The sequence below is a fragment of the Sinohyriopsis cumingii genome, unplaced genomic scaffold, assembly GCF_028554795.1.
Source record: "Sinohyriopsis cumingii isolate HCF-2022 unplaced genomic scaffold, ASM2855479v2 utg000198l, whole genome shotgun sequence".
NCBI lineage: Eukaryota > Metazoa > Mollusca > Bivalvia > Unionida > Unionidae > Sinohyriopsis > Sinohyriopsis cumingii.
In genome coordinates this window covers 4,789,617-4,807,930 of record NW_028315875.1, presented here as the reverse complement: position 1 = coordinate 4,807,930, position 18,314 = coordinate 4,789,617, and the positions used below count along the sequence as shown (strand labels likewise).

General features: G+C 34.7%; 1 protein-coding gene across 1 annotated transcript in view; it reads right to left on the bottom strand.

Moving 5' to 3' along the window:
- Nucleotides 1–18,314, bottom strand: part of LOC149774605 (uncharacterized) — an 88,053-nt gene that overhangs the window by 47,719 nt on the left and 22,020 nt on the right. The window contains exons 5-7 of the mRNA XM_089945104.1: nt 11,541–13,034; nt 4,960–5,108; nt 1,349–1,582 (exon numbers count right to left, since the gene is read on the bottom strand). Of these exons, the coding sequence (XP_089801230.1) occupies nt 1,349–1,582; nt 4,960–5,108; nt 11,541–13,034 (1,877 nt within the window). The remainder of the gene's footprint in view (nt 1–1,348; nt 1,583–4,959; nt 5,109–11,540; nt 13,035–18,314) is intronic.

Genomic DNA, 18,314 nt, shown 5'->3' with positions numbered 1-18,314 from the left:
ACACCACTAAGAATGCTTGAAAAATTCACCTAACAGAATCGCTCATAGCCTAAATGGGTGAAATACTGGCTATAGTGGCCTAGTTTATCTGTGTGGACATTTAGATAAAAGTCACATGACTGTACACTCAAAACTGTATTTCAATATCCAGCACATGTTTACCTCATCCAGTGTATTAGCAGATTTGTTATCTCAACAAAAAAATATAAGAAGTGGTTCAATTTTGCATTATGTAAACAAAGATTTTTTTTTTCAAATTTGATAAGCAAAATATTAAAGTTTATCTTTTTAAAAAAATTGTACATTTTTTAACAACAGGCAATAGTGACCCATTTGAAGAGAGTTACTTTGGTGACAGACACATTTATTTTGTAAAATCCTTGAAACATGTATCTTTGATAGTTGAAAATAAGTGATATGGACAGACATAAATGGGAAGACACCAATGAACAAACTGATGCACAGACTGAAAAAATATTTTATGATTGATTAGAAAATGCTTGGCTGTTCTGAATTGATGATTTAGAAAATGATTTAGGAAATTGTCCAGTGAGCTGATATAGTTTCCTCAAGACAGCTTGTTTCAACTTCACACTCTGAACAAAACTTAGAGAAAAATTTGTGTAATAATTATATATAATTTTGCAACTGCAGCAATATTTGATAGTAGATGGGTAATACTTTTTTCAATTAAATGAGGTGTAATTTTGATGAGCTGTTGTTAAGAGAAGAAAATTGTGTGCAACTCACTATATATTTAATAAACAGTGGCAACATTTTTAACAAATCTGGGGGGATTTGATGCCAGTCCAGCCCTTGGTCCAATATAGTCAACTTCTGTTTATGATATGAATTAGAAGATGCTGAAAGATTTTACTGTTTATAGTAACATAAAATTTTCTATAGTGTATAAGCATTATTCATACAAATGAGAAAGTCCTTGATGGTATCTGTCAAATTTGATTAAGTTCTGTTGAGGGGATTTTAAGAAGCCATTTAAATATGTTACGATGTTTAAGTGATGGGGTCTATCAATTTTAAATTAATATTAGGAGACTAACAAGGATTGCATTAAAAAGTGGAATCTCTCTGTAGACAAGCCTATCATTTGATCATTTCATGAGACCACTTCAAAGGCATACTGATATTACCTGGTACCCAATTAAAGGCATACTGGTATTAAATGGTACCCACTCAAAGGCTGCTATTGATATTACCTGGTACCCACTCAAATGCATATTGATATTACCTGGTACCCACTTAAAGGCATACTGTTATTATCTAGTACCCACTCAAAAAGATATATTTGGATGTAACTGAATTGTGCTCAAACATTTAAAAATTTTACCTGAAAGGAATTGCCTTTGCCGCCATCATATGCTCTTAAGCAGCCATGATAGACTTTTGCACAATTAAGCAAGCCTCCACTTGTGACAGCAACTTTTCCATGACTGATTCCACTGGAATACTGTTGCCAACACTCTCTCTGGATGCCATCACCACCATATTTCAGGATTGTCTTTGAAACTGCCCCAATGCCGAGGTCTAATTTCTGATTGGTTGAATTAACAATTACATCAACCTAGATGTAAAACAACAAACATATTTAGTTATTTACTTATCTTACAATATTCTTAATAATCCATTCATTTATTCATGTGTTCATCCATCTTTCCATTGATGCTTTCAGCCACCATAATCTATCTTCAAACAAAATACTTTAAATTCTTCATTGTTCTTAAATTGGTAACAAATTTAAGTACTGATAAAAATGTATTTTGATTTGCGAAACCATAAAAACTTATATCCACATAAATGCACTAATTGATTGTACAATTAATGCACTTATAGAATTTAGATCACTGAATACATAAATAAAAATGTGATGGTATAACCCAGATTTTAACTATATAGAAAGCACACTGAATCAGGAAGCCTAATTCCCCATTACATGCATGCTTTCTCAGTTAAAGCCTTTGTTGAGCCTATTTGAAAAGTCTTCAAAGTCATCTAATTTCTTTTCATTTGGGACAAGTAAAGTAGAAACAGAATGGTATCATGTTTAAGGACATAACCAATAAAATATACTTTCTTGGTATGCCTTTTTCTTCATACAGAATGATGCTAATATAATTCAGTAGGTTTGAGGGTTATGATTCCCCCTTCTAAATTAACAAGAACCTAACACGTGTCATAAATAATGGCAGCTATCTCTCGTGCACCCACTTGGCCATGTACACATCCTCTAGAAGGGTGAAACATTAGGTAGAAGGAAAGGGCTCAAGAATATACCTGGTAGGCAAGGAGAATTAAAAACTCATCTAAAAGCTCACTGGATTTTGTCTTAATATAGACAGGTGCTCTCTGAATGCAGGTTCAGCTCTCAAACTAATGGTTCATGACAAATTTATTTACTATATGAATTAGCATTAACATCAGTAGTATCATCATTATTATTATTTCACAAGTATTATTATTATTAGCAGTAAGGAAAATAACAACATTTAATAAAACAAGTGTTCACACTTTAAACAATTGATGGTAAATGTAAATTAGTGAATATGATGCATGGGTTATCCAAGTTTTTTCCTACCATGCACCCCCCTGCAGTATGTGTGTGTGTGTGTGTATGTATGTATGTATATATATATATATATATATATATATATATATATATATATATATATACAAGTGTTATACAATTTCATTTTTACATGTAACCATGTTGTAGCAATATTTTAAAGGACTTGTTTCCCATTTCAAACAATGCGCCAAGTTCGAAATAGTAAATGGGTCTAATGTTGATTATATAGTTATGTTTTAAATTTCAGCAAATTTTTTTGAAGTTTAAAGATAATATAATAACAGGAAGACAAGATCAAAATAATAAATCAGCATCTTCAGTTTAATAACTTACTAATTTATGAAGAGTGGCAATGTTGTTGTGATTACTAAATTTTAAACTGTCACAGGTATAATTTTAGAATATGTACTTCTACAGCGCAGAATATCAATGTCATTAATATTAAAATAAGAGTGATAAAACTTTTGTAAACTAGGATATCAGTATACTTACTGTCTGTCTTGAAAGACATTCATGATCTCAGCTAGGATCTCAGTATACTGTCTGTCTTGAAAGACATTCATAATCTCGGCTAGGATTTCAGTATACTGTCTGTCTAAATGAAAGACATTCATAATCTTGGCTACGATTTCAGTATACTGTCTGTCTTGAAAGACATTCATAATCTCGGCTAGGATTTCAGTATACTGTCTGTCTAAATGAAAGACATTCATAATCTTGGCTAGGATTTCAGTATACTGTCTGTCTTGAAAGACATTCATAATCTCGGCCAGGATTTCAGTATACTGTCTGTCTTGAAAGACATTCATAATCTCGGCTAGGATCTCAATATACTGTCTGTCTTGAAAGACATTCATAATCTCGGCTAGGATTTCAGTATGCCTGTACGAAAACTTCCGCCCTGACTTTAACCAGATTCCAGGTGGAATTTTAAAGTGGATTTCCCTTAAAGCCTAGATTCCACTTATTATAAATTTTAGGTGGGTTCAGGGCGGATTCAGAGTGGAATACAGCCCCAAATGTGCAAATTAGTCCGTCTATTACTAGGTGGAATTTGTTTATTCCACCTACTAGGTGGAATTAGTTTCTTCCGCCTACTAGGTGGAATTTGTTTATTCTGTCTACTAGGTCGAATCTGTTTATTCCACTTATTTAGCCTAGATTCCCCTTATTATCACTTTAAGGCAGATTCAGGGTGGAATATTGCTTGAAATTACTGTTACTAGGCGGAATCTTTATTTCTGCCTAATTACATGGAAATACCTGCAGAAACCCCATCCAATAATGAAAATGTCAAGGCAGATTTCAGACAGGTTTTTTAAGCATTTTCTGCCTAAACCATAAAAAATATACTTCAGATTTCTATTATGTATTAAACTGCCTAATGATTTTTAGATATTATTGGGAATCAATGATAAATATTCACAGTAATATTTAAAATGGATCAAAAATTCTATTTTGACAGACATTATCAAATAAGATTTAGGTTTTACTTGTCCTAAGGGGCAGTGCCATTTTCTTTCTTGCATACAAAATCTAATCCAACATGGCATCACTTAGTATTTTTCATTTCACTTTAAAGTTTGGTGAGATTTCACACATATTTTGCCCAAAACTTTCATTGAAATTATGTTAGAGATAGCTTTGATTAAAAAACTAAAAATAACATTAAAATTCTCAAAATTGATGCTAATATCTTGCTTATGCTTAAATCTCCCTTGGATCTGATTTCTCCAGACTCCCATTTCTGCTGCAACTATATAACTACTGCTTTTACTACCCAGCAAATATATATATATATATATATATATATATATATATATATATATATATATATATATATATATATATATATATATATATATATATATATATATATATATATATATATATATATCAAGACTTACTCATACAAAATAGAAGTTTAATTTGCATACTTCAAGTGGTCACTGCTGATATGCTCCAGCAACCATGGAAAGAAGGGTGAAAACAATGCATGGTTAAGAGACACAAAGTCACTGTCCACAGAAGGGATGAAACCATTGCTTGGTTCAGAAACACATGGCTGCTCACAGTGGAGGACAGGTGAATGCTGATGACATGGCATATTGTGCTCATGTGACCAGGTGAATGCTGAACTCAGGTAATCATTAGGTCAGGTTTGACATATATATATATATATATATATATATATATATATATATATATATATATATATATATAATTGGGATGTGCAAGTTTCAAAGAAAGTTTGAACATAAAAATAATTGGGATGTGCCACAACTTTTGAACTTGTGAACTCTTGTTTGGCAGATGAGACGTAGAAAGACAATAATGGCTGTTTATATATAAGATATATCATGTGTATTGCCTACCCTCTGTAGTGCAAGTTCCCCTTGTACAAAAGAAACCTTGATCCCACAAGCATCAATACTGGTACCAACACTGTCTGATGAGGGTTGCCTGTCAGTTGGCTCATTACTTTCATCAGCATTTTCTTCACTTCTATAGCCACCACTGGCCCCTATTATGGAAAAATATTAAGTATTCTGCAAGTACAGTGTGTGTGTGTGTACAATAATTTCTTTCAAAATTCTTGTATATGCCAAACATGACTAATTGGACTGGTTTTTGACCATCTATAAAATGCCCAAATTTGACATTGGGAGTTTTAGATAAAGGAAACTTGTAATCATGTTTTACTTAACTCATATGCATGTCTTAATCTCTTATTAATATTTACGATATTATACTGCAACAGGTGTGATGTAACTGCCTTAGGGCTTCTGTAAACACTCAGCCTGAATGACAGAATAATATAATCTCTACCTGGTAATTAGATCTCTGTTTCAATCAATTTGGGAGTAGATCATTTAGTGAAGTAGTATCAACAGAAAATGGTTGAGCTATTTTCTGTAAAGATGATGAAAAGTCTTGATACAAACCGATAAACTATTTTTGTAAAACAATTTAAAGTAATAAGTGTAATTATATAACAGGAGACCCTTCCAGTCAAAGAACTTAAATGGTTCAGTTCCAAATGATGACCCTGACTGAAATTTTAGGAAAATGGAAAGGATTGTGATGGCCCAGCCTAGAGCAGGTTGAGATTTTAGGAAAACAGAAAGGACTGTGATGGACTTCAGCATATTGATAATTCCATACAGTCATATATTAAGTACATGAAAGATGAAAATGTGGATGTATACCCATCATGCCTCTGGAGATTAATAACCAAAGGATTTCAATGACCTGGATTTGTGATCAAGGTATGCAGTCTCAAAACTTAATTGTATTGTGCAGAAACCATTATTTTCGTATAAGGATTATCATGACCATGACCTCTGACATACAGACTGTTGAATCTATAGATGTATCTTTATTACCCTTGGTACAAGTCATTCATAAATCTTAGCAAACTTTATCCATAATTACACAGATTTTTCTTTGAGCTACTTTGACCATCATTTCTGACCCTATGACCCCTTAATGCAAGAACTTTTTCCATGCTGTAAATACAAGCCTTCCACAAACATTGATCAAAGTAAATGGACTAGAACTAAAGTTATGATGCAAAAATCTTTATTGTCTGTCACACTGACCTTCACCTTTAAAAGTTTGACCCCAAAATGTACATGCTTCTTTCCTACTAAACATGTGAGTCATTCATGACTTTTATAGAAGGTACATGGCCAAGAACTAAAATTTTCATGTAAAGTCATTTTTCTTGTTTCAATCACTATAAGCCTCAATTTTGACTCATAAAACACAAAATAAAGACTCTTCTTTTTTTTCTCAAGTACATTAGACATTCACAAAAATTGATCTGGGTACATCATGTAGATCTAATACTATTCTGAAGAAGTTATATTTCTTTCCGTCACAGTGACCTCGATCTTCTGATTTTACCCTTAAGTTGACAGGTTTCTTCCTTACACCAAGTGCAGGGTACCCAAACAGCTTAGTCCAAGTCTAAATTGTTATTGCATTATTCAATGCCCAATCAGTAGAACCACCAATAAAGCACACAAAAATAGTTAATTTTATCAACTATCAGATTATCAACATCTTTTCCTGACAGAAACATGGCTAAAAACATCAGGCGATGAGCCAAAGTGTGCAGATGTAACACCCACCAGTTCTCCATCAAGTCATTCCCCCGCCACTCTCATGGAGGTGGAATTGCTGTCATCACAAATTATAACTCCATGATCAAACATCTTAACCACACTACAACCTTCAATTTCTACCCCACATCATTTGAACTAGTCCAAACCACATTAACACTGGAACAAAGGTCAGTCCATTTTTTCTGCCTCTACCACCCTCCTCCTAGTAGGAAAAACAAGCTGACTAATCTCTCTTTTTGGAGCAGTTTCCGAATCTTCTGGAGCATGGAAATATGATAGGTGGCAACCTAATTATTCTTGGAGATTTCAATATTAAATTTGACTGTCCTGGAAACTGACACACATAAAAAATTCCTAGATTCCATTAATGTTTCCAACCTCAAACAGTCAGTTAACCAACCCACCCATAAACATAGTCACATTTTAGACGGATTCTTCACAGACCTGATGATAATATTCTACGGTCCTTCCTGGTATCCCACGAACTCGCACGATCACATCTGCATTTTATACCATCTTGATGTATCAGTCCCTAGCCCTCCACCTAACAGAAACCTCTGTATCATAAATAGTACCAAACTTAAATACATTACATCCAAGCAATTTACCTAACAACTTGCTTACCTCCTACAGCTGAACAACTCGATAACTGCCTGCGTTCATTGCTTGACACACATGGACCACCCACCAAGCGCAGAGTATCAATTCAAAAGTGTTCTCCATGGTATAGCAGTGTTAGTGACCAGCTTCGCACTGCTAAAAAAGACCACCATAAAGCTGAGAAGCTTTAGCTTTACACCAAACTCACTATTCATAAGCAAATCTATGAAGCTGCTAAGAAGAACATCAAATTGTCCATGCAGCAAAATCAGCCCACTAGAGTACTAAGATCATGGAAAGTTCCAGCTGCAAAGAGCTCTCTGAGATTACTAACAAGCTAAAGTCAAGGAACAAATGTATACTACTTGCAACTCACCTTCTATCCAGTCGACATTCTGGACCTGTTTGCAAATTTCTTCAATGACAAAGTACAAATCATTAGAGATAAGCTTGACAACACAATTTCAATTGACTTGTCATGACATACAGTTGGAATACAGAATTGCAGTGGCAACCATTAGCAGTATTTGAATCTGTCTCTATGGATTTAGCACGTACAGTCGTGATGAAGAGTGTACCAAAGTCATGTGAAGTTGATCCAATTCCAACATCACTTCTGCTTGAGTGCTTAGATCCCATATTGCTTTCACTAACTGCAGATGTTCTTAATACCTCTCTCTCATCTGGGCAATTCCCATCATTTTTCAAAACTGCCATTGTAAAGCCTCTGCTGAAGAAACCAGTACTTAGCCATTATAATTTAAAGAACTACCACCCAGTTTCTAATCTCCCATTCAAGAGTGCTCTTAAAACTCACCTATTTTCACTGCAAGGATAAGTTTAAAGATCTAATAATGTTTTCTACCTTAAATATTTTCAGCAGGTTTTTATGTTTTCTAATTTCACGGTTTTTTTTGTAATCATATCAATATATGTTTTTTTATGTTATAAGTTTTGTCTAATGTTGTAAAGTGCTTAGAGCTTCTGAAGATTAGGCGCTATACAAAGTCCTCATTATTATTATTACTGTCTATAAACTATTTTTCTTCTTTCAGTGACCTTGACCATTTGACTTGAATTGATTGGCTCTTTTATTCAAACCTCTATATAGTTTGATAACTGAAGATGGAAATAAATTTAGTAGCAGATGGCTTAATGGACAACCACCTAATGGCAGATATATAAATTTAGTTCTTTTTTAGTGAACTTCAAGATACAATGTAATATGTTATTGGGTGTCTATGTGGCACTGCTACTGATCAATGTCTGACCAGACCTCATGAAATTTCCAGTCACATATATGTATGTATGTACGTATGTATGTCTGTCTGTCTGTATGTATGTATGTTATGGGGTGTCTATGTGGGATTGCTACTGATTAATGTCTGACCAAAGCTCATGAAATTTCCAGTCACATATGTCTGTCTGTCTGTGTCCGTCTGTCTGTCTGTATGTATGTATGTATGTATACATTCCTGATAAAAAGTAAACAAAAATCTGAAATCAAATTTAACCCATCAAAGACATTACACTATTCTGAGTGTCTGCCTCGGATGTGGGAAGTCATGGGTTTGATCCCCGGCCGAGTCATACCAAGACTTACAAAAATGGTACTAACAGCTGCCTCGCTTGGCGCTCAGCATTAAGAGGTTAGTGTTAGGACTGGTCAGCCTGGTGTCAGGATAATGTGACTGGGTGGGACATCATGCTACATGCCTGCGGCATGATGCCCCAGTGCTAGACATCACCTTAAACTGCCACACTGCAGACATCTTAGCGATATGACTGAAAAATTGTTAAAGCTATGTTAAAAATCCAAATCACACACACACACATTACACTATTCCCTCAATTTAACATAACATGATAATTCATGGACACATGTATGACTCAGAGGCAGGTGTGAATCCCATTTTTCATCAGAAATACGTTAAATTATATTCCTATTTACTTTAAAGTTTGATTTATTGTTCATTTTATCATTGAAAGAAGTCCACATTAATGTGTGCCAACAATGTAAAAGTCACTGTAAAAAGAGTTAATAATTTTAGCTATATACCATGTCATTATGAGCTACATAGCATAAGCCTATTTATCTCATTTAGGTAATACAGCAGCTGGTATGCTACCTCTCCCATGCTTGTAAGGAATTTGGACTGACCATCATTTTGAAGAAAATGAACGTCATGGCGCAGGACGCAAACTTCCCTCCCTCTGTCACCATTTATGGGTATAACTTGGAAGTTGTCGAACTTCACATACCTTGGGTCTAACATCTCCAGCTTACTCTCCATTGATTCTGAGGTGAACGGCAGGATTGCCAAGGCAGCAGCAGTGATCGCCAGACTTAACCAGAGTCTGGAACAACCCCAACCTCACAGAGAAGACCAAACTGCGTGTCTACCAAGCCTGCGTACTCAGCTTACTTCTCTACAGCAGTGAAACATGGACCACCTATGCAAGACATGGGAGGAAAATCAACTGTGCTTCGACCTGAGATGTCTGCTGCGCATTCTGCACATCCAGTGGCAGGACAAAGTACCCAACACAGAGGTTCTAGAATGCGCCAACATGAACAGCATGTTCTCCATTCTCAGCAAGAGGTGCCTTCGCTGGCTTGGCCAATTGTCAAGAGAATGGACCCAGGTTGCATTCCCAAGAACCTGTTATATGGGGAGTTAGCAGAAGGTGCACGACCAACTGGACGACCACATCTGCACTACAAAGATGTTTGCAAGAAGGATATGAAGACAGCAAACATCAATGTCAATGACTGGGAGAGCTGTGCAAACAACCGTTCCAGCTGGCATCATTAGCCATCAGGCAGGGAGTTCAAAACGCAGAGGAAGAGAGAAGAATAAAACAGGCTGAAAAGAGAGCTAGAAAGAAGGATAAATAAAAGCTTTCTTTGGAGCTACACTATCGTCTCCCGTAGACGGACGGATGCCAAGAGTTTACAGCTTATACAACAGTTAACATACACACAAGAAATCCCTCTATTTTAAGGTATTGGCCATTTAATTTTCAGTGTTGGGAAGTGGGACTGCGATTTTCTTTTGAAATGAAATATTTTCTTTTTTTTATCTTAAGATAATTAATGTTTTTTTCCAAATATTATAATGGGTAAAAAAATGGTATCATTTTGCTATAAATCAAAGCAAAATATCTGACTAACTTTTTTATATATAACTACAGACAGCAGAATTTTTTTTTAAAATGAGCAGGCCCCTGAATTGTTGGTCCCTAATAGAAATATGGTATACCATGGTATGGATTGTGGAATATTCAGAAATACCATGGCATACCGCTGTGCAAACTTTTTGATGGCACCCAGCTCTAGTATGTACACAGATGCCAATGATATAGCCACCCAGCTCTAGTATAATCTAGTATGGCACCCAGCTCTAGTATAATCCGCCTAGTAGGCGGAATAAATAAATTCCACCTAGTAATAGACGGACTAATTTGCATATTTCAGGCTGTATTCCACCCTGAATCCGCCCTGAACCCACCTAAAATTTATAATAAGTGGAATCTAGGCTTTAAGGGAAATCCGCTTTAAAATTCCACCTGGAATCTGGTTAAAGTCTGGGCGGAAGTTTTCGTAGTAACACAGATGTCAATGATATTGCATTTGTTATTAGTCTTGCACATTAGTTTTGATACCAGACTGCAAAATGTGGGATAGATTTATTGGTTGGGTTCATAATAATTTAAACTGACCTTCTGCTCCCATTTTATATTACAATATGCCATTGCTCACCCCCCCCCCCCACCCCACCCGATGAAAGATATTTTAGGCTTTCTTTAGCAGTTTTGAACACGATTTTTAAGTGCTAAGCGTTTTCTGCAAGAAAAAGATCGGACCCATGCCTGCCTCCATAATATAAGTGTATTCATGAGTTACCAGCCTAGTGTACACTAAAATCAAGGAGTGGTATAATACCAGGTTTTCTTCATTAACATACAAGTAAAATGTGATTACTACATTATATAACGTGTAGCCTGATATCATACACATGGTATGGATGTAATGCTCAACTAACACCTGGGTCTGGATTTTTCTTGCTTGTTTGGATAATTAATGAATTATTTCTGTAATTTACAGAGAGCAAATTATTTTTGCTGACCAAACAGAAAATACACTAAATTTAAGATATTCATTATGAATATCTGAAGAAGTAATATGGAAAACTGTATGACATATAAAAATTGAAACTTGATACCTTCTAGTTGCAGGTTAACTGATGTGTTTGAATCTTTCATCTCAATCAAACATTTCCTCCTGACCTCAATTAAACTGAGCTCATCTTGCCCTCTAGAACACTGGAAGAGTTCTTTAAGTCCGGCTCTGCTGACCATTGCATGCTCCTTGGTAATGACATTTTTTGCCATTTCTGCCAATGCAGTTTTGAGTGTGTTGCATACATCATTTGTGCCATTTATTTTGATGCCTTGTTGATCCCCATTATCAATAATAAAAAGCTTCACATGTGATTTTTCAAATTTTTTCTCCAAAGCTTTTATATCTTCCATTTTGTATCTTTTGATAAACTTCATCTTCACTAGATCAAATACCAAAACAAACTCTTTGACAGAATGTTCCTTAAGGTAGTCTTTTATTTTATTAAAGACATCTTGAAATATGTCATCCTCAGCAACAACCAAGATGCTCTTCATGCTGGTTTCTATGGCAACCTTTTGTTTGTGCTTTTCCTGTATCCTCTCAACCAGTTGCAACCACTGTTGCCCTTTAATGTTCTCTGCCATGGCATCATCTAGTGGTATCTCATTCTCAACAAGGCAATCCCTGACAAGTTGGATTGCCTTCTGTACCTCTCCCTCATCCAATGCAAACATTTGAACCTCCTCTTTACAAACTACATCCCAAACTCCAATGACCTTCTGAGACTTCATCTTCTGCTTGATGTACTCTGTAATTTTTTTGGTAAATAGTAGATCTCTAGCTGGTTTAGACATCTGCATACTCCTGCTTACAAAACTCTGAAGCTTTGCATGCATTTGTACAACTGCTTTCTGTACAATATCAGCTTGACCAACAAATATTACATTCTTTTCTTTCTGCTTCAGATCAAATTGTAAGCCAGGATACATCTTTTTTATTTCTTGCTTAAAATCTGATTCTCTGAGCAAAATTATTGCATATGCCTTCATTTGCTTTGTTTCTGTAATTCTCTGCTTCTCACACTTTATTTGAGTTATGGCCATAGCAATCATGTCCAATACACTTGTCTTTAACTTTTCCATAGTACCTCTTGGACCAGCCAATGTGATGCTGCATTTGTCTTGCTCTATAAACACCCCCACATCTTCAGGATTGTCAACACGAATGGTTTGCAGTTCCTTTAACACTCTAGGCCATGCCATCTGTATCATGTTAAACTCAGCTACCTCAATACCAGCTGCAATACTGTCCACCTTGTCTACAACCCTTATACTCCAGTCCTTTAAAAGAGAGCTGGCATTTTTGTCCTCCACCTTCACATGGCACTCAATTATGACATAGTCATCTAAAGATGAAGGCCATTTAGCAACACCATATATATCGGACAAATTCTTTTCAAACATCGATCTATGTTTTTTATTTTTCGCGAGAAACTTGAGGATATGAGGGTTCAGATCTTTCAACTCAACTGGATCTGGCAACTTCAACTCATTGACTGCATCTTCTGTTTCATAGTCTAACTTGGAAAATACCTCTGTAAGAAGAAGAGCTTGAAAAGATACTTTGCCATAATTGCTTTCAAATTGTGACAGGAGACATAATTATAATTAAAGGAGACAAAGTTAATCATACCTCAAGATCAAAATATTTTTTCCACACGATAAAATGCTACTGATATTGGAGTCAAAAGAGTCAAGGACTTTTCGTCTAGAAATAACTTCTTTGTATTTTATTTCTTCATAATAAGTGCAACCCTTAAGAATACACGTAAAAAGATATAAGTATTTGATAAATTAAATCCCTGGTAAATTCATTTGGATATATAAGTCATTATTCTGCATCTGAAGGTCCATGTTTATATAACTAATCTAATTATATCAAATCAAAGTATTATACCAAAAATAATACATTTTAATGTATATACATATGTAATAACATGGTTTTCATGGAAGCATGTACCATTAGAAATACTCTTCTTAACTTACAAATTGCCAAATGAGATGGGTCCATGACTACTAATCTACAAGGCATTTTTATTATTATCTTTTTTCAAATGATTCCATCATTTCACGATGCTATTAGATAGTCCAATAATTCTCTTTCAAATGATTCAATGATTTAACTATGCCATTATATAGTCCATCATTTCAATATGCTAATATATAGTCCAATCATTTAACTATGCTAATATATAGTCCAATCATTTCACTATGCTAATATATAGTCCAATCATTTCACTATGCTAATATATAGTCCTATCATTATGTCATTATGTAGTCCATCATTTCACTATGCTAATATATTGTGCAATCATCTAGCTATGCCATTGTATAATCCATCATTTCACTATGCTAATATATAGTCCAATCTTTTAACTATGCCATTAAATAGTCCATCATTTCAATATGCTAATATATAGTACATCATTTAACTATGTTATTATATCATCCAATAATTATCTTTCAAATAATTCTTACATTTCACTGTGCTATTAGATAGTCCAATAATTCTCTTTCAAATGATTCCATCATTTTACTATGCTAATATATAGTCCAATCATTTCGCTATTCTATTATACAGTCCAATCATTTTACTATGATATTATATAGTCCAATAATTCTCTTTCAAATGATTCTTACATTTCACTATGCTATTACTAATTAGATAGTCCAATAATTCTCTTTCAAATGATTCCATCATGTTATTATGCTAAATATAGTCCAATCATCTCACTATGCTATTATACAGTCCAATATTTCTCTTTTAAATGATTCCTTCATTTAACTATGCCATTATATGCTATTAAAAGACAAATTTCCATATGAGATGTAACCACCATGCCTACTAATCTGCAAGGCATTTTTCCTTTTAAATCAGGTATTTTTGTTAAATTGTGTTGCTATATTGGAGTAATTCTTGGTTCATATGGGGACATTTTACAAGGACTGAATGAAGGATAGTAATGCTATAACAGTTTAAGCATTGCCGTTTATTAGGTAGTAATGTAAGCAAATGAGCACAGTATAAAAAGCTGACCTAGGCAAAGTGCAGGAAAAATAGAAGAGAGAAAGACAGAGAAGAAAGCATGGGAATATGGTCAATATTCATTATAATGTTGAACTTAAACTTTGAATTCATCAATAATCCAATCTGCTGTACATTTTACTTTGGCCTTAAATGATTAAAATGCCTTCAAAATCTAACTGAACTAAATAAAAAGTATAATCAAGTAATGTTTTCATATTTCATACAAATATTAAAACATTTTTAAAAAGTTATAGTTCATTCTATATAAAGTAGGAGAACTCATTCCCTGTGTATAATAATTTTTGCATGAGTTTAGATTTAGTTGAAAGAAAAACCTAATGATGTGCAAGCTTTAAGCAGATGAAACAAGCATGACAAAGTGCATTTATTATGGAAACTAATGCTGAGTTCAATGCTAGCAGACTGTTATTGTGTCCTAACAAAGTGATTGTGATTGTTAATAATCCATTTGTCTTAATATATAAAATGGGGTATGTTCCAAGGAAGCCATCAACACAAAACAAAAAGGAAAGGAGACATAAAGATGTACACACATCATGCAGATGGCATGGTATGGTTTCGATTTTGAATCTTTCTAAATCTACTTAAACCAACCACTATATGAAAATATATAATGAATGTGTTGCTATGATTCCAATTAGTCAATGCAACTACTCACCTAAACCATATAGTTCTTAATTCTTACAAAGTTTTCACTATCCACTAAGTAAAATATAACTGCATAATTCTATTGTCTCATAAGAACTTTAATTCATACCCTTTCATGCTCCTTCATATTTACTCATACTCCTTCATACTCATTGTGATTCATGTGGGCATCTGAGTAGGCTTTCTTGTGACTCTTAAATTACTCCTATGCACCAAGTCTGTTATAAAGAGAATCGTTTGGAAGTCACAAGGTTTACTTTCTCAGGAACACATACGTTTTTTACAAGTTGCTGTTAAATTGAAATTGATCATCAGATAGACTGGAGACTAAGGTCTGCCTTCCTTCATTTTAAAGGTATCTCATTTTCTCATTTTAGGATTATGTTACACTATCAGTCTCTCTGGTTTATCTATTTCTTTTGCTTGTTTAAATCTTTCTGCATTGATAATGCTTTGAGGTCTTCCAGTCATGTTCATATCGCCTCCGTCATTTTCTATTTTGACCAGTTTCTAATGCTGCTGACCTATGCCAAGCTATATCTCTCTGCTTTCAAAACCACAGACACCTGCCTGAGTAGACTGGAAACCAACTGGTGGACTTAAGGCAGGCATAATGAACATTAAAGATATGCTTGTGGATGTATACATGTAGAATGCAAGAATATTGTTGGTACATACCACATAGAGGTGATAGGTTTGAACTTCTTGGGCCATTTGGCACTGAATGAGTGGCACCAATAGCATGATTTGCGAAAGGTTATACGGGTAATTAGCTGCGTGACTGGTAGGACCATGGAGCTGTTTATGTTACATGTTTAGGCTCGAATAAACAGTAACACAAAAAAAGAAACAAGCTTTGAAAAATATAACAAATAATTTATTTTTCTGAACAAATACTGTAAAAAAATTAAAAAAATAACTTACGGTTTCCAGAATCAAATCCAAAAATATTCAAAGAACAATCCATGAATAAAATTTCAGAAGTCCTAATAACAAAATGTTCTTAGAAGAATCCAAGATGGAAGGTGATGATGTATGCTGTAACCTGTACTATGCTGAAGTCTACAGTTCCTTGTAGAAACACAGTAACTAATCCTCCAGTTTTGGAAATCTAAATAAATTATTCAAGAAATGTCTTTCTTCAAGAATTCTGTATGAGCACAATAATATTTCCAAAGAAACAAATTAATCTTTCAGAATCCAAATAATCTGAAGAAAAATTAACATATTACTCAAAAGCTGACAACAACAGAAGGAAACGACTTGACATCAAGCATTTTTAAGCCCAGACTCTTTCTTCTCTCTCTGCATTTTCATCTCTCTCTTTCTTCCATTTGCATTTTTTTTTTTCTTCCGCTTGTGAATGCATTTTTTCTTTTTGCAACTGCATTTGTCTTTCTTTCTCTTTTTCTTCCGCTTGTAAATGCATTTGTTTTTCTTTCTCTCTTTTCTGTATCTCAGATCTCTCCTCTTTCTCAAATTGTAACTTTATTTGTACTTTTTTAATAACATTTGTATTTATCTTTTAGGTATTACATGTCCTGAGGCAACAGCTGTCAGTACATCTACATGAATTCACTTGCCTTAGCAATATATGCTCTGATGCAACAGCTGTCTGTACATCCACATGAATTCACTTGCCTAGGCATTTCATGTCTTGACACTACATTGGTCTGTATATTCACATGAATTCACTTGCCTAGGCATTTCATGTCTTGACACTACAGTGGTATGTACATCCACATGAATTCACTTGCCGTAAGGCATTTCATGTCTTGACACAACATTGGTCTGTATATTCACATGAATTCACTTGCCTAGGCATTTCATGTCTTGACACTACAATGGTATGTACATCCACATGAATTCACTTGCCTAGGCATTTCATGTCTTGACACTACATTGGTCTGTATATTCACATGAATTCACTTGCCTAGGCATTTCATGTCTTGACACTACAGTGGTATGTACATCCACATGAATTCACTTGCCTAGGCATTTCATGTCTTGACACTACAGTGGTCTGTACATCCACATGAATTCACTTGCCCAGGCATTTCATGCAGTGATGCTACAATTGATTGTCCAAATTTAGTTGTGGCACTGTTGGCAAGCTGATGACCCTTCTACAGGTGGTTGGGAAATGTTTATACATGTATTTGCTGTTGCCACAGTTATATTTCATGATTGCACTCCTTGACTGGGTTGGAGAATTGCTGTATTTGGTGAATATCCACAATAATTTTATGTGACTCTGGATTGTCATTGGATGTTAGGACATATCTATATTTTGTCAAGACACTTCTATCATTGATGCTTCAGCCATTGCATTTGGCAATGAAAACTGCATGTCTTATATGAGTGATCCTGGTATTGGCAATGAAAACTGCATGTCTTATATGAGTGATCCTGGTATTGGCAATGAAAACTGCATGTCTTATATGAGTGTTCCTGGTAGTGACTTCTTTCTCTGGTGTAATTAGTCTGTCATTATGTGTTGGAAAATCCTAATTAGGCCATTCAATACACCGCTCCCTCGATAACTCGCGCCCGGATAACTCGCGATCCCGCTTATAACGCGGTGTCCGTCTTGGCTCCCGATTTTTTCCAGACAAAATGTATTTAAAATATCTTTGAAATATGCTGAACATGAAAAAAATTACGATAAGAATTGATAAATTAAACCTTGATACATTGCTCGTTTTATCATCGAAAATGGTGATTAATGCCCGTAAAAATATAATTCATATTTTGCAATTTGCAAGCTCTAGAGAAGAATTAATTTCAGAGATCTCGAAAACGCTTAATTACGCGTATTTGGACGCCAATTTTTGATCTGGGACGCAGAAAATCACTGAGGCTGGAGTCCTCCGTACGCATGTAATAGGTGCGCGGGAAATTTCCAAGATTTGCCGGTCCTGTTTCAGCCACCTGCTTTGTGGGAAAATGTGTTGATCAGTTTACTGTGCTGATATTTACAATGACAGAATTCAGTGACTGAAAGACTCTTTGATGTACTGTTGCTATTTCATAAGAGTACATTAAAAGAAAAAAGAACATGATGCAACAGCTAGGCGGCTAGTTCAAAGGCTTTGACTTGGCGGCCGAGTGAGAAAAT